This window comes from Dermacentor albipictus, chromosome 4, assembly GCF_038994185.2.
Source record: "Dermacentor albipictus isolate Rhodes 1998 colony chromosome 4, USDA_Dalb.pri_finalv2, whole genome shotgun sequence".
NCBI classification, from domain to species: Eukaryota; Metazoa; Arthropoda; class Arachnida; order Ixodida; family Ixodidae; genus Dermacentor; species Dermacentor albipictus.
In genome coordinates this window covers 181065717-181090691 of record NC_091824.1, presented here as the reverse complement: position 1 = coordinate 181090691, position 24975 = coordinate 181065717, and the positions used below count along the sequence as shown (strand labels likewise).

General features: G+C 49.2%; 1 protein-coding gene across 3 annotated transcripts in view; it reads left to right on the top strand.

Annotated features, from left to right (window-relative positions):
* Positions 1 to 5144, top strand: part of LOC135896247 (acetylcholinesterase-1-like) — a 41140-nt gene extending 35996 nt beyond the window's left edge. For 2 of the 3 annotated variants that reach the window (XR_010562644.2, XR_010562643.2), the window contains exon 6: positions 3141 to 3183. Coding sequence is in view for 1 of the 3 variants with exons in the window: in XM_065424607.2 (XP_065280679.2) it covers positions 3141 to 3435 (295 nt within the window). In the remaining 2 variants the exon portion in view is untranslated. Of the gene's footprint in view, positions 1 to 3140 lie in introns of all 3 variants that reach the window. The other variant, XM_065424607.2, reaches the window with a different exon arrangement.
* The last annotated feature ends 19831 nt before the right edge of the window (positions 5145 to 24975 follow it).

The window sequence follows — 24975 nt, the reverse complement described above, 5'->3', positions numbered from 1 at the left end:
TCACTGGGTTAATCTAGAGGATTCATTAAAGTATTTCTGAATTATGCGGTAACACACACAATCGGTTGCGACGGAGAGAACGACGTCACTGACGATATGCCCGTAGTCCGCCGTTGTCGCTTGCGTTCGATGTCTCGAGTTTGCTCGGAGGCGTGATTAGCTACTTTCGCCCGATTTGCGATTATTCAAAATTAAGTTTCTTCAGAAATTAAATCTATCCGTTACGTAAGACAATGAGTGGCTCATACTGCCTTAAGCAATGGCCCCTCCCACCGTAAACGCGGCCTCCCCATTACGATGACAGAAGTGAAATTCTACGCTGCAATGATGAACGGCAACGCAGCCAGCTGTGAAAGACGACGATGAACGTAGGAGCAGTGGCACGAGCGCGTGTGCCGGTCGGCACAAGGAATAGCCGAATTCATGGCCGTGGTGCTAGCATTACGCAAATTAGGACCATCAATTACGTCAGCCGTGATAGTTACTGATTCTTTATCATTGTGCTCATCCCTTACTGCTTCTATTGATTCTCGCGTGATGAGGACATTTCAATCATTGGTACCTCGTTACTTGAGAAGCGTGCGTTTGATTTGGGTGCCCGGCCATAAAGGACTAATCATTAATGAAATTGCAGACTCTCTAGCCAAGGCATCGATAAGTGGCCCGATTCTTCCTTGCTGCCCTTTGACTGCTTATGTGACTGCAGCTAGATTTCGCAGGAGTATCATTATACAGTCAGTATCAGGCTCCGAAATTACTAACTCTGTGGACTACGGACATCTCCTGCACCCTTGGAACAGAGATTTTTGCCGAACACGGAAAATTGAAGTGTCCATCACGAAGCTGCGCTGCCGTATACCTGCATTGAACTTCTACCTCCACAGGTCTGGTCTGGTCCCCTCACCACTATGCTCATTCTGTGGCGAAGCGGAGACAATCGACCATTTCTTGTTGTCTTGCAGACGTTTTTCTATTATAAGAAAACGACTACTCGAAATCCCGCTTCGCTCTATTGGTCTGACTTTATCAGTGCCTGTGATCCTATCTTTTGGAGCCTCCATTGTTGGGTTCAGCAACAGAAATGTTTGCTTGGCGATCCAAAATTACCTCATTGAAACTAATCGATTTCCATGTTAGATTGATCGTTCTCCCTCCCAACCATACCTTTCTTTTATTTCTTATCTTTCATTTATTATTATTATTATTATTATTATTATTATTGTTATTGTTATCTTATACCCGGTTTTCATCTGATTATTTCTTTTTTTCTCCAAACACAAAACGTTTACTTTTAAACTCACACTTGTTATCATTATTATTTTAGGCACCTAATTAAACCGCCCGATTCTTGGCCAATCCCCCACTGTGGGTATGTGCCACGGCCACTCGGGACAACAACAACAACAACAGAATCGCTCTGTTCCACGCCGAGCGAAGCGTCGCATTGCTGGCGGCACAGAAAAAACAGCGCGCCGAACTGTCGACATCGTTCCGATAGCCGCCTATGCAGCCAGGTGCGCAGCACGTCGGCATCGTCTGCTTATATTCTCAACAAACTCAGCGAAAGCTACAGTTTCGCGGATTACATGCTTGCTGAAATTCGCCTTCAACAACGAACCACACAATACGCTGCACCGCGCGCTTAGTCCGGCCCGCCCGCGTAGCCGGCTAGTGAGGAAGTGAAGCCGGGCGCGACTGCAGCGCCACGAAGGCGCGGGCGGGTGGCGGTTCCGCGCAACGGCGCCGAGTTTTAAAACTGAAGCTAGTCTAGTAACGTTGGCCTATGCCGCGCTAAACGTAAGCCAAACACGGCTGTCCTCAGAGAGCCGCAGTGCACTTAGCCACTGGACTCGTGGCGGCACCACGCGGCGGCCGCGGTGTAGCCGAGCGCAGCGACCAACAGCAGCCGGAGTGCGCTTTATGACGAAATAAAGCACACAGAAAAGAGCGAGGAGTATGGGGTTTTTGAAACGAGAACGTTTGAGAAAAAGGTGGATTCGCGCTGCGCTTGCGAGCTCCACGGAACGCGTACGACAGCAGAACTTGGCTGAGATGTTCACAACGTATGCTACCCGCGGACAATGTTATTTCACCAAGACCGAGGGGTGGTTCAGGGCCCCTTTAAACGTGACCCACAGTAGCGCGGCGAACAGTTGTTGCCGCAGCGCAAGCCCACAAGTGCGCGCCGGGCGAGCGCTTTGTTGTTTGTTGTAGGCGCAAACTCAACACGCTCGCATCAGTGAAACCGAATTGTATACATTCTGCTGGTCAGCCAAGCTAGCGCGCGATGCACCCTGTTCCAGCGACTCCAGCGTGCGAAAGGACAGTTCTATTCCCGCGCCAGCCACACTAGACTGTAGTGAGTCGTATTTTCGCCGACGTGGCGTAACTGCGTGGATAGCCGGACTAGATACGAACCTTCACCTTGGCCACCCCAATGCGCTCTTCTTCGAGCGGAGGCAGAACGCATGCAGGCTCTGCTTGTTGAACGCAGACAACCACATAGAGAAAACCGGCTTGACCCGGAGAATAATTCGCATTGAAAGAACATCGCGGGCGCGCAACGGCGTCGGCACAGCGCACGAAGCAGCTAGCAAAGTATACTAACTCTGTGGTAAGCAGACATGCGGGAACTGTTCGCTGAAACACGGGAACGGTATACGGAAGCAGACAAGCCGGTCGCTAGTTCTCTAGTCTCCAAATTACGTCACTTCCGGCGACTGGTAATGGCGGCGATATTTGAGTTTCGGTGTGAGAAACATTGATTTTTGCGAGCATTTTGTGAAGCGCTCACTCGCATTTCAAGCATAACATATTCCACAGAGGCTATTTTTTGTCTTATCTGAAACGGGGCGTTTTACGCGGTTCAAAATTTTGGTTACAGTTGGCCTTTAAGTTACTTTATTTTTATAGTACAGCCGGCGCTACAGGTTCTTTAAGGTAGCATTTTGCCTTTTCTTTTTCTAATTGTGCCACTGCGCGCTTTCAGCAAGCAGACAGTTACACGCACGGAAATATATGAGCGTCAATGCACACACCGTGCCACTTTTTATAGACATGCTTGTTGCCTGTTCGCCGCTCAGCGCATTTGCTTTGCTCGTTTAACTCTTCGCACTTGCACCTGACACTGGCACATGCAGGGATCCCGAGGAGGAAGATTTAATGGAAGTCAAAAAGGAAGAAGAGGAGGAAGAGGAAGAAGTGGAGGAAGAAGAAGAAGATGAAACAGAAGACAGTCATTCTGGAAACACAATACAGCAAGCGAGTCCAGTGACAACACCAAGGACCTCCCTGTCCTCCTTCTCAGCCGCTCTTCAGCCAGAGATGACTTTAAGTCGCGCAGGCAACAGAGTATCAGCATCAGGTTGTTTAGAGTCACTGTTGCTGGTCGCTTCTGCAATCGCAGCGTCAATAGTCGGCAGTTGGACAGTCTAGTGCTGTTCTATTACACTAAGATAGACACTGTACGGACCATGCTGAGCAGCAGTATTATGACGCATCCATAATTTCAATGTCCCGCCAGAACAGTGTCTCTTACCCGCCCAGCTTTACCGCACACACTTGCGTCATAGACATGGTTCTCAAAGGCTGCGCTCGTGTGTCTTAGCCTCTTCTCTGTTCTCGTCTTGTGCGCAAAAAGCTGCATTCGTGGTTTTCAACATAGCCTAAGCTACCAGGCGGTACCCTAGTCGTACTCAGAGGCTAGACAGACATTGCTGGCAAATTTTGCAATGCTCTCGTCGCACGCTTTTGAGTAACTCTTAGGAAGAGTGATTTCTTCCGTGTCGCATTTGAATATTGAAAAGTTGACGCTATATGAAATCCGCAACTAAACAGCGTGCGTCGAACGACAGTTGACGTTGAGTTTGCTAAACATAATTGAATGTGAACCTTCATGGGGTGTACGGTAGCGCGATTAAAAGACGGGACAAAAGAAGACACACAGGGACACACACAGCGCTAACTTCCAACAATGTTGATTATCGAACATCAGGTCGCACTTATACACTCAGCCAACATGAGTCACAGCCACGTGAACAGATAAACATTCAGAGCGAAACATCTTCGTGAGTGATATGTTAAGCCCTGCGCAAAAATTTCAGCTCTTTTTCAGAGAGAGCCAATGACGGTTTGCTGATGCATGAATCCTCTAGGGCATCAATCTGCTCGGCTTCTATTATAAGTCTAGTGAGTTCGCACTTATTTCTACCAGTAATGATTGTTGATTCGAAGAGAGGGGAGCACTTATGTTGCTTACAATGAAGGGAGAGAAAGCCATCTGATACAAGTTTGTCCACTTTATTTTCGTGTTCGCGCAGTATCATTAATGCATCTATCTGCCCGACTGTCCGACGTAATACTTCCCACATGATAAGGGTATACGATATATAATTTATGTCTTACAATCTCTAAACTTCTTCCTGTGTTTAACTTGGCAGCTAGGAGCACATTCTTTCTTTTCTGGTCTTGTTTTCCTGCACAGGCTGATTAGTTTGTTAGGTGCAGAAAAAAAACATCCGTGTTGCCTCGCCGGGCAATTTTCTTTAGGTTGTGCGACAACCGGTGGGTATAAGGTATCCCTGTTGGTCTTTTTTTTCTCTCGGTTGCTATTTCCTTCCGCACGTTCATAAGTCCCTGAATGCTGCAGTTGCCTCTGCAACTGATGCCAGAACACGATTAGGATAGCCTGCTTCATGTAGCCGCATGGCCTGTTGTGTGAATGCTTCGTCAGTGCAATGATGGCATGATTGAGTAAGTGTGTTAGTAAAACACATTTTCGCAATTCCTCTTTTTACCAGTTTAGAATGGGCTGAATGATATGACAACAACGGTTTATTTGTCCTGCGACTGTAACACCAGCAAGTTAGATCATCACCGAAGGTAAATTTAACATCTAGCAACTTGATCTTTTGTTTTATGGGCACTTCGAACGTAACTTCCAGTGGACAAATACACTCGCGTATAATATTACTAACAGCTGAACACTATGTGTCAAAGTTGCCTAGCTTAACATTTACAAATACTAAATCAACAAATCTAAATATTTTAACAACTTTCGTATCATTGATGTGTGAGCACAGGTCTCTCTCTAGCTTGGCTAAGTACGACCTGATTTTCCATAATAAACATTGTTGGTAGCGCTGTGTGTGTCCCTGTGTGTCTTCCTTTGTCCCGTCTTTTAATCGCGCTACCGTACACCCTTTGAAGATGGATTCCCAACAAGCCCACATTGCAAACCTCGTGAATGAAAGCGTTTTGACAACAACGTCACCATAGTGACATCTCCTTCCATAAAAACATGTCTATTTGCCCATATACAGTCTCGCCGCGTGTTAATAGGGGTTTTATATAGGAAGCCCTGTCATCATATCAAATTATTAGAGATACAGGATATAGGGCATATGTGCTTCGTAAAATATAAATTTACAATGTAATTTAGCTGCAAGAGCCTAACATACATCTTAGAAAACTGTATTTCCTAGGGTGGCACTGTGTTTTAGGTAATTATTTGAGCGGTTGTACAAACATGCATATATCATATTGAGCAGCGTGGGGGCCAGTGCTGTTGACAGGTTCACATCGACTTATAAGCGCATGGTTCAGCAAAGTATTCTGTCCGTACCAACAAAGCAGAGCTAGTTTTTAAAGGTACTTCTACTGCTCCCTGCAGTCTTTGATGCCCTAGTGCACGCATGAAAGGAACCATCTACTTGCCACTAATTTACGCTTTTTGTTTAGCTGAGCTGGACACCGCGGTAACTTGATTCAGCAGTACAGCACACATATTTCTTACATCTATATGTACACATATAGCATACATGGTGCGCATATAGCCTACACTCGTGTGCGCACACATCTCATGTTGGTGTTACATGGCCTATGTAATACGTCAGACACCATTACAATAATAATACTAGTACGTCAAGAAAAGTGAGAAAAAGAAAGTCGCAGTTTCGCCAGAAAGCCCAAGCACCGATTGCGGCAGCAAATTAGAAGACAGCTATACGAAGGATTGACTTTAATAGTTATGTTAACGATTTAGAGAACATTGATAGAGACTCACATTTTATAATGTATGCTGATGATACCACGTTATTTCTTTCATCTGAAAAGCCAATTGAGTCAGTCTCAAAGGCAAATATCGTATAGGAAAAATTATATAAGTGGTCAGCCGAGAGTGGCCTAAGTATGAACTCCTCAAAAACTAAAGGAGTGCTATTTCGGGCTAAAAATATGCAGGTCAATTTACAAGGCCTCAGGATGAATTTCTCTACGATTGAAATTGCTGAATCTGTAAAATCTATAGGTGTACACTTCGACCAACGCATGAGCTGGAATAAACATGCAGATTTCGTTGCAAGCAAACTGTCCCAAATTTCTGGTTTGATCTGCTCACTGAACTCTCTCTCCTGTTCCATTAAACAGTTCATATATATAATTCCTGTTTCATGAGCCATTTAAACTACTGTTGTCTTGTGTGGGGTATGCCTTCTGCAACAAACATTAAGAAATTGTACGTACTACAAAAGAAAGCAGTTTGTGCTATATGTAACAAGCCGTACGATTTCCCATCTGCCTCCTTACTTCAAGAGCTTAAAATTTCGAAAATTGCAAATGGTATGGAATGCCGTCTGGCAATAGCCTGTAGAAAGGAGCACAAAATCAATATAAGCCTTATAAAGTCAATAGCCCAACTCAACAAGCGTGAAGCTCTTTACACAACCCGATTTCCGGAATACTGGTAAACACCCCACTCACGTACCCATTATGGCATGCTAATGCTATGTTCTAGACTGCCTAGGCTACTCAATGAACTGGAGAGTAATGAAATTGATGTGCTGTCGTATTCTCCAGTTGATATTTTTAACTTTTCCACGCTTCTAATTGATTCAGTTATGTTTTTCTTCATGTCTAAACTATGTCTGATTCAATTATGATTCAAATATGTCTGTCTTTCTTTACTGACTAGATATCAATGTCTTCGTATTTACATAATCGCAAATTTTTTAGTCATTACGAAATAAGTTGCTCCAACCTGCTACTCAGATGTTTCTCGGTTCTTGGGACCAGTCAAGCTGCCATGAGCAGCTTTTTTTCCCACTTTCCCACCACAACACTGTATTGTACTTGTTTTGTGGAAATAAACATTCATTCATTCAAGTAAGGATAATAGTTTTAACGGCCGCATGAAGTTGCAAACATTCGCTTACTAACTAAATTAACAATGATAGAATATGTAAGCTCGACTGAATGAGGACGTAGAAAGAAACAAATACACAAAGACAGCGCTGTCTCTGTGTATGTTTCTTTCTACGTCCTCGTTGAGTCGCGCTTACAGATTCTATCATGGATTCATACCAACTATATAGCCCGCCAACGTGTTTTAAGTAAACTAACAAGCCCGGTGTCACGCACGCACTGGTAAACATGAACACATCTCGCTCGATGAGCGCGGAAACTCGTTGTGAATATGCTGGAGTGAGGGATCGCGGCAGTAGCTGGGAGCGAGTTAACCTTGGTGCATCTCTCACTTCAACGCGAGCGAAACATCGAAACACAGCGCATATGAAGCTACCGGTACCACGCGCACTCCGCAAACATCGCACACCGCTTTAAAGATGAGAACCGCGCGGGTGCGTACTTAGGTCACGTCGCAGATCACTTTCAAGATACGGCGCCCGTACGGCCGCGCCGTAAGCAGCCGCCGCTGGGTAAAAACGCCCGTCGTGCGACCAGCCTCCCGCGGTATCCCTCGGCTGACCCCCATGCCTCGAGCGCGACAGGAGAGGGCACGCTTGCGGCTTGCCTTCTAAAGCCCCTTTACAGCCTTCTTCGCTCGGGCACCCGAGATTGAGCGGATTGAGACGTGTTCGCCGCGTCTCACGCTTCCACTCACACGTACAGCGTGCGTACAGCGTACTGCGCGCAGCGACGATTTTATCGCCCTTGGACTTTATACGGAACCTCACGGCGACGACAACGGCGACGGCAACGTCGACCAAAAAATGGGCTTGAAGTGTGCATATAATTGCTATGGCAATAAAAGAAACTTTATTTGACCACCGATTTTTCATGAAAGCAACGCTAATACACCCCAGTCACTGCACACACGCCAAAACGAATCACAACTTCATTGCACTGCTCACTATATCAACGTAACAGTCTGATAAGCAGCAAATGAACTGAGTGGAATATGACGATACAAAAACTACAAGAACTACAGTAGGCAACTTAGTACCATGAGTTACCAACCAATGCGAATTCACTTATGAGTCGGATGGCGGACAGACTAGTAAGCCCCAGCATGTGCAAGTGGCCCCAATTTGAACAAAACGGTGCCAGGACTTGTTTGAGAGAAGTTAAAGTATATCAGGACACGTAGCAGTTGCGAACATGAAGACAGACAGACAGATACTTTGTCCGTGAAGTTTCGAAACCGATTTACTTTCTCTAGATATGATTCCCCAAAACAAATGTTGCTGCTAGTGTTCCTGTATATGCTCCCGCAGGGAGCAGAGTTGCGCATACCTTTTCCGGCACCGCTCGCAACGCTATTGGCTGAGCGCGAAAAATGACGTCAAATGATCCGCGCCGCTGCGAAGCCAACTTTACGGGCGCATCGCCGACTCATGCGAACTCGTCTTTTCCGTAAGTGCCATCGCCATTGCAATCAGCGGACCGTCGATCGTGCGTTGAGAGGAGCAGCTGCGGGTTTCAGGTACGGTATTCGACGATGTGAAGTCAAGGACCTTGCTGAAGTGATACGAAACACATCGTACTGGCACTTGTATTCCAGTATGACGGGGTGCAGCGCACCACAGTGCGCCAACCGCATGGAATTCAGTCATAGGAGTAAATGCTTCAGCCAAGCAAACTAGCTGGAGGCACGCTGATACTATAGTGAGAGTGTTGTTGCTAACAAGTCTGGGCTTCTTGACTTTGAATGCACCCTTCAGAGTTTAAAATTGAAATGAATAATATGTACCTCTCTCGTCAACCGCAATTTCTGAAGAGCTAGGACATCTTTGCAGAAAGCACACAAGGGAACAAGCTAGACAAAACGGGTGCCGAGTTGGCATATGCATATTTAGCTCTCTAGATGTAATACTTGTAATATATTCCTTCTCCGTGTGAAGTTTTGAGAACAGTAAAATTGATTCTAGTCAATTTATTGTCTTGAAGTGCATAGGCTTATTTATTTTGTTAACTAATTGCTGCCATCCAAGCTAAGCCGCAATTGTATGTGTGCTAGCTTGTGAGCATCATGCATCAGCCAGTGGAACAAAAAACTTGTCGTTCAATAAACACGCTAGAAATCTACGTTGTGCTTTGGTGAATGCTGTTTCCTGTGGGCGGGAGCCCACAGGAAACAGCATTCACCAAAGCACTGTTCAATGACGTAAAATTTCCTTGCCTCTGATGCGATAGGTCGCAAAGCTTTGTAACCTGGCTTTTTGGCCAAAGCCTGCTTCAGTGATTTCATTGATTTGATACAGTGTCTTCAACTACTGACTTTTCTCTGAGTGGTAAAAGATCAAGAAAAATGTGTTGTCAGATTACAGTCTACACTGTGTGAATAATTACTCAGCAAGTTTGCCATCTTGATGTGATAAGTGCAATAAAAAATAACCTGTTGTTACTCTTAATAGCTTGTTGCCTTTACAGTTTCTTTGAATTCTGCCCCCAAGGTTCCAAGAACCAGCACACTTGGCCTGCTGCCAGCAGCCGTTCATGCATTCCCTTGTATGAAATAAATTTGATCTAGAAGCTTTTGCATCTTGAATCTTTTTCTACTTGCAGATTTGCTGCTACTATATAGCTGATTAGCCTGCGGTATACGAATGAATCGTAAAAGTAAGCTTTGCTTAAAATGTGCGCATGCGAACATTTCGAATGCGCTTATATCTGTGTCTGCACCGCATGTATCGAAAACGTGCAGCTGTTGTGAACGACGGTTAGTGATAAATGACGCTCTGTTAACGGTCACTGACACAACTGCAGGCACGATAGCTCTCTTGGCGACGGTCATTAATCGGCTGGTTAATGCGCTAAGTGTCCACCTTACGTGTGTGAAGTTTTAAACACTCTTTAAAACATTTCTTGCTTTCTGGCAATGATAAGACAACTTCATATGCATGCTGAAAATCATTGCACCGCCTTTTGTGGCAACGTACTGCGCGTTTGCGAGCGAACTTTGGAGCTGTTCGAGCCACGGGAGTATCTTATTTTGGGCAATCGAAGGCGGTCCTACCCCCTATTTGTACGTTCATGTGTGTGTTTGTATATGCGTATTTACACAGGTACATACAAAGTTTCGGTTGGTTGGAAGCCCACCCCCTCCGACTGCACGAATGACTCGTTCGAGCGTAGCCTGTATTAAGAAGTGCCCTTTGCTGAGCGCCTGCGAACAATTGGCGCTTGTAGCTCGCGACCACTAGAGAAAAAGGCGGAACACCGCGCGGCATTTGGCTCCTGCGCGCGCGAGGAGTGGCTTCGCTGCAGAGCTGGATCACGACGGCGGACCTATGCGCAACTCTGCTCCCTGCGGGAGCATATACAGGAACACTAGTTGCTGCGTATGTGTAGCGCCATCTTTTCGGGCTAACCTGAGCTATTTATGCTAATTGCTGTGGCAGCCGCTAGATGGCACTAATTGCAGAAAAATACGTTGTGACTAGTCGTCTGCGCATTCTACTGCGCGTGAATGTGGAGTGATGCACGTCCACTTCGAACAGCGTGTAAACATATAATTCTGTGTGAAGCTTGGCAAGACAGCCACATAGACGTATGTACGCCTTCGTGACGCTTACGGCAACGAGACATTATCGCGGGCGCGAGTTTTCGAGTGGCACAAGAGGTTCGTTTCGGGGAGAGCGTCAGTGGAAGACGACACAAGGCAGGGGCAATTATGTATACAACGAATTTGACTGGCCTAACTTTCACATCATTTACATTACGCGATTTGGAATTTTTTTGACTACAAAACACACCTTTAACTTCATTCACACTTGTGGGGAAAAAAACACCATATTACCAGAAAATTGTGATGTTTTATGAATTGAGGGTATGCTTGTTCTGTTCCAACTGGTAGGCTTTCCAACAGCTATGAAATGATCATTCAAAACATTTGACAAATCTGCTGCGCGGACAACGTGGTTGTTCACAAGCACGCTGTTAACATCAGAAACATTGGCCTGCTTTAGTCGCTTCCACAACAGAGCAGAGTTGCTCACCACATCGTTAAAATAGGCTTGGTAATACTCTTTTTTTGCGGCATTTAGTTTAGCGTTGAACTTATTTCTAAACACCTTGAATGCCTTAAGTGTCAGTGTCTTTAGTTTTCTCAAATTCTCAGTAAATACGGTTTTTCAAGTTTATCTGCTTGTGAAGTGTTTATCCAAGATTTTCGAGAGTTCTTACATTTTCCGATTACGATATCTGGAAAATGTTTTTTTATATATAGCTTTAAAATCCACAATGAACGCTTCGTACATGCTATCTGCGTCGGTACGCGATAGAACGTGACTCCAATCATGAATCTGAACTTCCATTCGAAAGGCATGAAGGGAACGATTTGTAATATCCTGCGTATGCACAGGACTGCTACGTTCACGCCTTTCTTTATTTCCATCAGAAATAAAAGCAAATACAGGAAAATGGTCGCTAATATCGCACATAAGTGTTCCACTTGACACAGTTTCACAGTCTGTATTTGTGATAAACAGATCAAGCAGACTCGATGTTCTATCAGTGATGGGTGTTGGTTCATTTATAACATTTTTAAATCCACTAGATGTGAGAACTGACTGAAAATCACTACTAATGCTGGAAACAGATAGCAAATCTATGTTCAGGTCACCGCTGAGAAATAGTACCTATTTGTTTTGGGACACAAATTCTAACATTTCCTCAAAAAAATCAAGAAAAACTTGACACCGAGCGTTAGGAAGCCGGTAGACCACTGATATAATCCTGGAGCCGTTTCGCACAGTTAATATATCAAAATTATCATTTGAGACAGAATTCCTCCAGAACTTGCACGTCGTGAGCGCAGCTAATCAACAGCAACATGCCACCGCCCCGGCGTTGCGGACGGTTCAGCACGACGGTTTCATAACCATGTACGCGTTAACAGAACGTTTTGTCGCGAGTACCAAGTTTCCGAGACCACTATGGCGTCAAAGTGAACACCAGTAGAATCTGTATTATTCTATACAAATCTATATTATCATGCTTATTTTCCAATTGTCGCGCATTAAGATGAAGGAAGGCTGGGGAGTTCTTGTTTCGCAGTGTTTTTAGGTTTTTCGGCGCGACAGCCATCTTGGAGCAACAAAAAAAATAAGATATAAGCTTGGGATTGACAAAGATTGCTCTCAAAGGCTTATCACGGCTATTCAGCATTGTTTGTCGTAAGCTGCACTGCATCGAGGCTGATGAGCCGAAGCACAAGGGAGCCATCTTCTCGACGTGCGAATACTTTCTTGTCTTTGGTCCATACGTGCTTCCACCCCACCTGCCTCTTTTTAGCTGTTGCAGCGCCAAGTATCTGCATGCTTTTTCGGGTGAGATGCTCGTTAATGTACACGGCACTCGCTTTCCCTTACCCCAGCACAGCAGTCGTGATCCGCATTTTCTCTGCTTTCGGAAGGACTGCATTACGCGTTATTTGGTGCCTATACCCTATATTTGGCGCCCAACGTGGGGACAGAGGTGACAGGTTTAGTCTGTTTGTGTGAGTGATTGCCACCACACGAACGAACTATGGTAGCATACGGGGCTGACTTACAGCCGTTGAATACGCTGTCACAGGTTGCTACCAGCAGGCAACAATTCGAAGCGGCGGTAACTGCTGCCGCTCGGCCATACCCTGCGGCGAACGTTAGCCCTGGGAATTTGACAAAGCTTCGAAGAGGGTAGCGTTACACATGAGGCGCTCTCTCCGGCAGGACGTACCCTTGAAGGCGTGTGGCACAATACGCCGAACCCTTCGCCAGAGTTTGCGGAGAGCATGGAGCCACAGCGGCACACTTGCTCAACGCGTCCCCTCCTGTGCCAGACATTACTGGCCAGAGCGAGCCTCAGCAGGCGCTGTTGCACGATGCGATTCGCCCGATTGAGAGGTTGACAAGTGCGTGCAGAACACTGCTGACATCTGCCGCAGCTGCTAGACCGAGAGTGAGGGTGGACTTACCCACCTACAGCGTGTATCATGATTCAGTTAGCGTCAACGAATACCTCGATCGCGTGCTGACTTACCAGCGCGCAACGGGGCTGTCCGACGGCGAGATACTGGAACGCGTCGTACCAGTGTCGTTGACTGATCACGCTGCTCGCTGGTTGCGGCTTACTGGCTACCGGTCTAGCACGCTGGCCGAGTTCCGAGCGACCTTACGCGAGGAATTCCTGCCCGCAGATTACGAGCGTCGTCCGCGGCGCGAGTTGGAGCTACGTACTCAGCATCCGGACGAATCCTTGCTCGAGTACGTAAGGGCGATGGACTAACTTTATCGTACCGCTGACCCTTCTGCTCCGAACTACGATAAGGTGGAGAGAGTCACGTGACAATCTCATCTCACCTTCACAGCATACCTAAGAGGCAGCAAGTTCAGGGATTTGGATGAGCTGGTCTGGGAGGCAAAGCGCATACGGGCCGACATACTCGCCTCGCGCTCGTATCGACCTCCACCCCCAGCGTCGCAGGCACTTAAGCCGCGATGCGCGTGGAACGGGGACACTTTTCGCACTCGTTCCCGGGGAGATGGTGCGGTTGCTTTCAATGACGGACCCCTGAGAAGCGGTTGGGACTTGTATGACCGGGCTCTCGACCCGTTCACTTATGCCATGCGTGCAGCACGCGCTGCTGAGGTATGCAGAATCGTGGTCGACATGCCGACTCGAGGATGCCAGAGCAGAGCGTGCCTGCAAGGGAGCAGTCGATAGAGAGGAACAACGGTCAAACGGCGCTGGGCACTGAACGCCAAGCGCGACAAAGGACGGCTCTCCGTTGTTATCGGTGCAAACAGCCGGGGCACTACGCCCGGGATTGCAGACAGCCTGCGATTCGAGAGCACGCGCTTTCGGGAAACGAGCGGCGCCGCCGGTGAGCAACGCTGCATGGCCGGCGGCGGTTACAGCGGCGCGAAGTGAGACACATGAACTCCTTGCCCCGCTGGCTTGTCGTTTCGGACCACCCAACGACACGCCAGTGCCGCTCACAGAGGTTATAGTAGCCCAGCGCGGGTTTTTTGAGCTATTAGACACAGGAGCAAGCGCTTTACTATTTGGCGACGAGGTGTGTGAACATCTCCGTCGGAACGCTATCCGACTGAGAGAGAGTAATGTGACCTTCCGACTGGCCAGCGGCAAGGTGCACGTCAGCGGTGCTGCTAGGCTCGTGGTGCGGTGGGAGAAACGGGTGAGGCGATAACGCCTCGCTCACCTTCCCGGCCTGTCAGTTCCTTTAATTTTTGGTAGAAACTTCCTCGCCAAGACGGGCATTGTTATTGACGTCTGCAACGGAGGATAGAGGGAACGAGCATGTGGCACCCTGAAACCTTTCGTTCCATTTCGAAAAGCGTCAGAGACAACTTCGATGACGCTTCGCGCGCAGGCCGACCCAACAATTGCCCGAAAAGGTCCCTCAGAACGGTTGCGGCCGGGTCGACATGCCGTCCGGCCAACAGCGCTGAGAAAAGAAGTGCGGAAGGGGACTGCTCCCCTCCCGCACGGGCCATAACCCCCGCTACGGTGACACTTTGTACGACAGTGAGAAGCGAACGAGACCACCCGCTGCTGAACGACTCAAGCAGTTTGTCGGGAGAAGAAAAGGCTTGCCTCTCATCGCTTCTGACTGAATATGACGCCGTATTCACAGAGCTGCCTGGTTGCACTACGCTATACAGGCACAAAATTGAGACAGGAGACGCCTCTCCGTGGAAGTGCAATCCTCGGCCGGTGAGTTTGGCAAAGAGGAAAGCGCTAGACAGCGCTCTGGACGAACTGCTTGATACAGGCGTTGTTGAAAGGTCGGACAGCCCATGGTGTTTTCCTGTGGTGTTGGTTCCTAAAAAGGATGGGACGCCCAGCCTTTGTGTTGACTATCGCCGCCTGAAAGAGGTGACACACAAGACGCATATCCGCTTCCTAGCATTCCCTCGATCGTATCCAACGTTGGCGGAGCGAAGTACTTCACTAGGCTCCATGCAAGCAGAGGATACTTTCAGGCGGAGGTAGATCCCCGTGACCGACAGAAGACTGCCTTCACTTGTCACAGGGGACTTTTCCAGTTTACCCGTATGCCCTTTAGACTTGTCGGTGCGCCTGCGACTTACCAGCGCATGATGGACCGTGTCTTGGGTGACGCAAGGTAGCACTATGCGCTTGCTTACCTGGACGATGTTGTGGTGTACTCGCATACCTTGGATGGGCACTTACGCCATTCAGGGACGTGTTGGAGGGTCTGAGGTCTGCGGGGATAACGCTAAACCCGACCAAGACCCAGATAGCAGCAACCCGAGTAACGCTACTGGGGTTTAAACTGGATAGCGGACGCCTTCTGCCGTGTGATGACAATGTTCAGGCATTATTGAACTACCCGTCACCGGCACACATAGGCGGACTGAGACGCTTTTTGGGGCTGGCAAACTTCTATCGACAGTTCATCCCAAACTGCACTGCACTGGAAGCCCCCTTGACTATGCTGTTGAGGAAAGGTGAGCAGTGGAGGTGGGGTCCCGAGCAAGAGGCGCCAGTGCGCAACCTCGTAAACGCGCTCGCGGAAACCACCGAGTTAAGGCTACCAGATTTGAACAAAGAATTTGTCATACATACGGACATTAGCGACCTTGGCCTAGGAGCGGTTTTGCTCCAACAGCACGAAGGTAGATTGCATCCGGTAGCATTTGCCAGCCGCTCTTTGACTCCCGCAGAGAAAGATTACTCCGTGACAGAAAAGGAATGTCTGGCGATCATTTTCGCTCTCAAAAAGTTCGACTACTATATTGATGGAGTCCCATTCATTATTGAGACCGATCATATGGCAATAACTTGGCTTAGGCGCTTAGGAGAGCCGAGCAGCCCGCTCGCGCGATGGGCACTTCTCCTGCAGCGATACGACTTTACCGTTCGCTGCAGGAGGGGAAAGAACAACGTTGTGGCGGACGCACTTTCGCGCGCGCCCGTTGACTGTGAGAAGAGTAACATTACTACTCAACTCACCTCGCACGAAACTGAGCTGCGAACCGCTGCGACGATTGAGGTTGTCAGGAGGGCTAACTTTAACACCCATCACTGACTCCTCAGTGACTCAGCCTAAGAGCAGAGTAACTGTTACAATGCTCGACGGCGCTAGTCCAAAAGGAAGATCGGACGAACCACCTTCTCAGGACGAAAGCGTGAACCCCTTGGACTGCGTCAGTTCACTGGTGGTGGTAGCGTGTTCGACAGAAAGGAGCTGTTAAAGGCACAGCGGGAGGACCCGTTTTGTAAAAAAGTGCTTAAGGGGCTCCGGGAGCGGTGTCAGAATTGTCGGACGATCCCACCGCTGGAATACAGTTGTTGGAGTTGTCGGACGATCTCGCCATTGCCACCATTTGTAAGGGTTGGAGGTCGTAGAGAGGAACTTGGGAGGAACTAGGTGAACAGGGTTTACTTACAGTATTTACATTTTAAACATGGGATACATTTACACAGTCTAGCGTGACTCCCAAATGGATTACAAAGACGGCGCCGAATAAAACAACACACGAAGTTGTTAGTGCGCCTACGTGCTGTCTCGTGTCTCCCTTCTTCGTGTGTTGTTTTATTCGGCGCCGTCTTTGTAATCATGCTTAACCAACTAGCCCACCAACACATGCTCAGTTCCCAAATGGAGCCCGCAAGACGAAGCATACAGCAAACGAACTCACAGCTCACGAGTACATCCTGTAGAACGAATCCTGTAGAACGTACTCTACAGGAACGAAGCAGTACGGAACTGGTTGTTTCGTCGGCACGCGCCGATTATGCGACTGGGCTGTGCACTAAGGTAACGGAGGCTTTAAAAAAAGCGCGACGGAACCTAAGCACTGCACGTGCCGAGCAGAAAGCTCAGTACGTCCGCTCTCATCGGGAAGTTCACTACAAAGTGGGTGACCTGGTGTTGAGACGGAATCACGTCCTGAGCGACGCCAGTAAGAAATTCTCAGCTTCTCTGGCGCCGAAATGGAGAGGACTGTACCGGGTGCGAGAGACTGTCTCTTCGCTCGTGTACAGGCTGGCGGACTTGAAGTTAAGACCGATCAGCCGACCGATGCATGTCTGATCTCAAACCCTACTACGACAGAGGGAACGAGTGGCCCGAGGAGAACGCTCTCCCGTGTCCGCAGCGTGACTTCCTAATTCGCCATGGTCATCTCGAGTGTCTGCCGGTCTGGCGGAAGCCCGGCAGTGTTTTCAGGCCTCTTTTGTGTGTGTGCGCGACAATAGAGGGACCCTTTTCTCGAACTGTCCAACTCTACAGAAGAACTTCACGAACCAGCAACGCGCAAAAGAGAAGGACAAGCGCCTACAATTCCCAGAGGCTTGGTATAACCAGAGGCAGGGGCCTCTTTCCGCGAATCAAACTGTGTGCCTGTCACGTGACGTCGACGGAAACAAGATCGCTCCCACGATTGTAGAGAGCCTATTTAAAGGGCTCCGAAATGTACCTTTGACACTTCATTCTCTTCTCTTCATCTTTCACCAACCTTTGAACAAACCGTGCAAGTTTCGCACTAGAAATCGTCTCGTCCTTGCTTGGTCGCCATGGGCTACCGGATGCCTGCAGCGCGCCGACAACGCCACGCTAACCAATAGTAACGTCGGTCGAGCTTCGATAGGCAGGCGTCGCTACAACTCGGCAGCAGTACGATACGCTACCCTGGAGTTCGCAACACCGCCCGTCGGCAGCCGTGCAACAACCAAGAAGAAAAGACCGTCTCCGCTGTTGGTACGAACGAGCAGGCCATAAGCAGTCAGCAATGCAGTTCACGCAACAGGCGGCGAGAAAAGAGGACCCTCCGGCAGCCAACAACGAGGTGAGAAGCGCAGCGAGCGACTTCCGCTTCGAAATGGTCGCACCGGCGCAGAATTCGCCAAACCGCGCCGCACAACCCCGCGACCGAGTTGCGAGCCCCGAAATCAAGCACCCAGCCTCAAGGCCGAGCGCGAGACTCAGTCCGCAAGAAAAGAGTGGACCCCTCCGGCGCAGCGAGGTGCAAGCCATCGCCAAGGGTGGGTAGGCGGGCCTTTGCCGATCCTGCGCGCCGAAATCCGCGAGAGCAGCGGAGGCGCAACGACAGAGAGCTGTATCGGGTTGAACAGGAAGAAACGCGTTCGACCATACCAGAGAGCAACGACCTCCGGGAACATCAGATGACAGCGGTCCTGCGCTGTCTCGAGGATGGTTCGGGGATCGCGTCAGCATAATCGAAGCAGCTAAGAGAAATCCAGGGGCCCTTTCGCCACCACGGACCCGGCACGTGCGACTAGGCAGGTGACGCCGCCGAGAAGCAAAGTGACCCGGACCCAGCAGCCTTCTAGCCTCCTACTACATCCCGTTACTGTCAAACTGCTCCGTACCACCGTTAAATGTTCCGGCATGCCTAGCGACTACCTACACGGCGACAACAGCGGTCTGCAGGTAGAGCTACTCCCTCACCAATATAGACTCAAACCGTGTTGCTGTCGGAGTCAACGTTGATCTATAAACGTTGGTCGGAGTAGCATGTCCCTCTCAGGAAAGCCTCAGGTGACGGCGGCCTCTTAGCGGCTAAATTATTATCTTAAGGAGGGGGGGATCTGGGATCGCAAGCGCATCCCTATATCTCCGGAGCGGCCACGCGATTATCACGCGATGATTACGTGCTCACTCGCGGAGGGTAGCGGGGAGAGAGCACGTTCATCGCTCCCGCTGCTCTTCGAGCCTGGTCGCGACGCCAAAGCCAAGGCACCCCGTTTCCTCCTTTTCCTTTCTAGGAACCGGGAAGACTCCCTCTCCGCCGCTCGGGGAGAAGCGCTATTCTCCCGATGCATTTTTGTCTTTCGGCGGAGGAGCTTACGACTGGCTGCATCTCAATTCAGCCGCTGAGACCGCCGCATGCCATCCCCCTGCTGCGCTCAGCCTTCGTGAGCGACTTATCGCCCTAGGGCCGGAGCGCGGATCCACTCTGGGTGAGCTGAACTCTTATCAGCCTCTTTTGTGGTTTCCAACATTGCGCGGTTTATTTCGCCTCAGACGTGCGGAACGCTCAGCCGCTGCGGTTTTGTTTTGTATTGGTGTGTTTGCTGTTGTTGTCCAGCTGCTACTTGTATTTTAAGGTGAATAAACACCTTAAGTCGGGACTCACCCTGTCCCCCTGGCCTGAACCCGCCGTGGTCGCAACTCACTGCGAACCGCGGGTTAGGGATCACAGCTATGAATGTTAAGGCTGCTGCGAAAGTACTAGCGAGCGACTGCCCCTCCGCCGGCGCTGTGCGATCCAGAGAAGGGTCAGGTGCGCATGCGCGAACTTGACTAATACCCCTATAAGCTGCAACAATCTACAAGACGACCTATCAACAAGTTCATGTAGTTACCTTCACAGCACGCGCAGTATTCGAAATTCTTAATGCAAAAAAGAGGTGAGGCGTGCAAACAGGACACAAGAGTAGAGAAGTGGACAACACGAACGACGACTATCAACTCAAGAGAGCACTGAGGCGAAAAAAGGAATAAGAAAAAACTCATCTGAGCAAGCTCAGGAATGGTATCACCACGTGTCAGTCGGGTACATGTGCCGGTCTATGTGAGAGATAACTGTTAAGGCACTTAATCTCTTCTTTATGTAAAGTAATCGAAGGCTGACTCACGCATGCACTTGTACCATTATAGATATGCCATGCCTCTACCATAAGACGCGTATCTTTATTCTTAAGTCTGTACAAAATCGCGCATTCATCTAGCTCTGGCGTGCAGTTACAATCTTGGCAATGCATGGAAAGATTAGAAGGCGATCCAACGGTTAACGACCTTTTATGCTCGATTAGCCTCTGATTGATACACCGTCCTATTTGTCCTACGTAGAACTGGCCACAGCTAAGGGGAATTTTATAAACCTCACCCATACGACAGTCAGTAAAACTGTTCTTATTGTGCTTCACTGGACAAATATCTGTTCCTTTCTTGCCTTTTACCTGCTCCTTTTTCCTCTGTACGGCAGCGCATATCGCGTGGATCGCCTTCTAATCTTCCCGTACGTTGCCAAGATTGTAACTGCGCGCCAGAGCTAGATGAATGCGCGATATTGTACAGAGATAAGAATGAAGATACGCGTCTTATGGTAGAGGCATAGCATATCTATAATGGTGGAAGTGCATGCGTGAGTCAGCCTTCGATTACTTTACATAAGGAAGAGATTAAGCGCCTTAACAGATCTCTCACGTAGACCGGCACATGTAGCCGACTGACACGTGGTGATACCATTCCTGAGCTTGCTCAGATGAGTTTTGTGTCTTCTTTCTTTCTTCGCCTCGGTGCTCCCTTCAGTTTATAGTCTACTTTCGTGCAGTCCACTTCTATACCCTTGTGTCCTGTCTGCACGCCTCACCTCTTTTTTGCATTATGAATCCTTACAAACTGGCTCAGCTTTCTGTCGTTCTAAGCTTCATTCGAAATTCGGTTGCCGCGAAGTCGTCGTGTCAGCCGAACGAGATCCTCGCGCTACCCGTGCTCAGCATCAGCTTCTGGAGAAACGATGTGTGTATATTGCGAATATGTGGTGCCTGCTCCTAGCCATATTCGTGCACCAAACGCAACAAGCATCAGCCCGAAAGCCCGCGTCTGCCCCTGAACGAAGTGGCAAATGACCCGTGTGATTACTGAACGTGGAATGGAAATTGTCTGTGAAATTCAACCTTAGGGCTAGCCTGGTTCGTCCATCGCGGTGCGTGTGCTGTGAATATATGAATATATATATATATATATATATATATATATATATATATATATATATATATATATATATTGGCCAAAAGAAACGGCTCCTAACGCGGTGGTATGTTTTGTTGAATCCCAAATGGCCAGCACATGGGTCGTCGTGCAAGGCTTCAAGCACTTGTGTGCGCATCGAGCGTGGAAGAATAGGTACCCAGCTGTGTCCGTCGGAGTTGTATATGTAGCGGTACAGCACATCGTTGTCAAGCTTAAATAGTCGCAGTTGTCGACGTAATCTGGCATTTGGTGCAGATGTAGTTCCGCACAGGCGTTGGATGATGCTGTCGCAGTAGGGGTCAGAACGTTGACACGAGGCGAGGTGAGTGAGGTGATTTGAAGATAACGTGTCAGTAACCATGAGAGGTAATAACGGTAAGAACGGGAGTGACGACTTAGTCTCATCATCAAGTGGCGAGCAATGGAGAGGTGTACTCGAAGCTAATAATGGCAGCGGGCAGCGAGAGAGAGCGTCGGCATCTTGATGCTTTTTCCCAGACTTGTAGACAACGTCAAAGTCGTACTCTTGTAATCGTATCACCCAGCGACCAAGCCGTCCGGACAAATTTTTGATTGACGACAACCAGCATAAGGCGTGGTGGTCGGTTATGACCGTGAAATGGCGTCCGTAAAGATATGGTCGAAATTTTTGGATCGCCCAAACTACTGCGAGACATTCCTGTTCTGTGATCGAGTAATTCGTTTCGGCAGGTGTTAGTGCGCGACTGGCATAGGCAACAACTCTCTCTCGTGAGGTGGTATCACGCTGTAAAAGTACAGCACCGATCCCATGGCCACTAGCGTCGGTGTGCAAGCAAGTCGGTGCGTTGTCATCGAAGTGACAGAGGACAGGGTCGCTGGTTAATGCCTGCTTGAGGGCTTGGAAAGAAAGTTCGCATTCATCTGTCCAAGGGAAAGCAGAGCCCGACGTGAGCAACTTGTGTAGCGGCGACGCCATGGCTGCAAAATGACTGATGAAGCGGCGGAAGTAGGATGCCAGGCCTAAGAAACTTCGTAATTGCTTTTGATTTTCAGGGCGAGGGAAGCGATGCACGGCAGCAACCTTGTCGGGATCCGGTCGAATGCCATCTTTGCTGATAAGATGGCCCAATACTTTGATGTGCTTTCTGGCAAAATGGCATTTCGTTGTGTTGAGTTGGAGTCCAGCGTTGGAAATGCAAGTGAAAACTTCGTCCAAGCGCTCAAGGTGCTGACTAAAAGTTGTAGAAAAGATAACGATGTCATCTAAATAGCACAGACAGGTCTTCCACTTAAGGCCACGTAAAACTGTGTCGATCATGCGTTCAAATGTTGCAGGGGCATTACATAAACCAAATGGCATGACGTTAAACTCGTAAAGTCCGTCGGGCGTTGCAAAGGCTGTCTTGTCCTTGTCCGCTTCGTGCATGGGGATTTGCCAGTATCCGGATCGGAGGTCTAGACTAGAGAAATATTCTGCACCCTGGAGGGAGTCAATGGCATCGTCAATTCTTGGCATCGGATATACGTCTTTGCGCGTGATCTTATTAAGGGCTCGATAATCGACGCAGAATCGTACGGAGCCGTCTTTCTTGCGAACCAGCACGACAGGAGACGACCAAGAACTGGAGGATGGCCGAATGATGTCTCTTTTGAGCATGTCATCAACGTTATCCGCAATGATTTTCCGTTCTGCGGAAGACACGCGATACGGGCGGCGGCGTACAACCGAACTGCCTTCGGTTTCGATGCGATGTACTGCGACGGAAGTGCGCCCCAGAAGCTTGGAGTGGACGTCAAATAAGGCTCTGTGTTTGTGCAGGAGTGCCAGAAGGTCTTCTTTCTGCGCAGTGGTCAAATCGGGATTTATCGCAGCCGTTAAAGCTGCGGCAGCAGTGTGATAATCAGTTGTGGTAGACAAAGGTGGTGATTCGGTGTGAAGCGGTACCAGCGAAAGAGGTTCGGTGTCAGTAAAGCATGTCACAGTAGAGCCCTGGGAGAGCACAACTGGCGAAGAAGTAGGGTTATGAACAGCGACTGAGGCTCTGCCGTCCTGAAACCGTACTAGGCTAGGAGTAAGGCTAAGCCCACCAGAAATGCAGTAACCACTCGGTGCAAGGAACACATCACCATTAATAATAGTGTCGGAAGTCAGCGTCAGAATATGCTCAGTGCCCGCGGGAATGAAACAGTCGGTAGACGTGACAAAACGCAGGCTGTGATCATTGACAGAGGAGGAAGATTCAGTGTCTGTCATATGAATAGTTCGCTGACGGCAAGAGATTAAAGCTGATGCGGAGGACAGGAAGTCCCATCCCAATATCATCGCGTAAGTGCACGAAGACAGCACGACGAACTGAATGTGGTGGAGGATGCCATCAATGAAAACGCGCGCAGTGCAAACACTGGAGGGCTGAACAAGAACTGCATTAGCACAACGAAGGGGAGGGCCATTATACGGTGTCTTCACTTTTCGCAATCGAGAACACAAGTCAGCACTAATAACGGAAAGCGATGCACCTGTGTCAACCAAGGCTTCGATTCGGACACCTTCAACAAACACCAAAAGTACATTTGACGGGCGCTCCGGAGGCATTTCACGTTGTCCAAAAGATGCAGCTTCCCCTCCTGAAGCTGCACCATTTAGTTTTCCGGGCGGTGATCGGAGGACGAAGTAGCCGGTCGTAGAGGGGAAGAAGAGCGCCGCATCGGTGATGGAGAGCGACGACGCGGGAAACGCGATGAACTGGCAGTGTTGAAGTCCTGTGGAGATGGGGAACGCGGTGGATAATAAACGTAGTCAGTACGCCGACGTCGTGGTACAGGGCCAGAAAACTGATCCCTTTCAAAGCCGTCATAGCCACGTCTTTCATCTTGCTGACGGCGTCGGCAAAACCTGGAAATGTGGCCACGGATGCCGCAGTAGTAACAAACCGGTCGAGGTGGGCTCCATGTGTTATAAGACAGAACAGGCGATGGTCTTGCAGTGAGAGGATTCAGGGACATGTGCGGTGCAGGTGCCTGTTGTGGTGGCTGCTGGGGGGGTGGCGCTATAGAGGCAACCTGAGCGTACGTTGGCGTATGCATAGGGTGCGGGCTCGTGATTTGCGGGCAGGTCACTGCAGCTAGCTCTTCCCTCACGATATGGCGTAGGCCGCCACCAGGAGGCGTCAGATGGACCTCAGGAGGGTTGGACGAAGCTTGGGCGTGCAGTTCCTCACGGATGATGGAGCGAATCAAAGCACGTAGCTCGCTGTCGTTGGACGCCTTGAAATCAGATGTGTCAGGGGGCAAGCGGAGCATATGAAGGTCATCGAGACGCTGACACGTACTGATGATGTCGGCGACGGTAGTGGGATTCAGCACTACAAGAGCATTGAATGCCGCAGTCCCAATACCCTTGAGCAGGTGGCGTACACGGTCACTCTCTGCCATCGAGGTGTTCACGCGGCGGCAGAGGGCGAGGACGTCCTCTATGTACGAAGTGTAGGACTCGCCTGAGTGCTGTACACGCTCAGCAAGCTTCTTCTTAGCGATATCGGAGCGGACAGACGAGTTCGCGAAAATCTGGCGTAGCTGGTGTTGAAAGATGCTCCAGTTGACCAAATCGAGCTCATGATTGTAAAACCATGTTTTCGCAACTCCGGTTAGGTAGAAGGCGACGTGAGCAAGTTTTGCTGATTCGTTCCAGTGGTTGAAGTCACTCACGCGCTCGTATAGCTCCAACCAGTCTTCAACGTCGTCACCTGGAAGCCCAGCAAATACCGGTGGATCCTTCTGAGGGGTGGTGACTGTCCAAGAAGGGGTTCCCGCAGGAGTCGGCAAGGTGGATGTCGAGGTACTGGTCTGCTGGTCTTGCGACATGGTCGAGTGCAGTAGGTAGAGGCGGCGACCCGAGCGGAGCTCCAGGGATGTAGCGTAGGTGAAGCTGGAGAGAGACCGGGAGCGAGAGGGCGAAGGGACCGGACAGCACACTCCACCACTTGTGAGACGAGGTTTAGGCA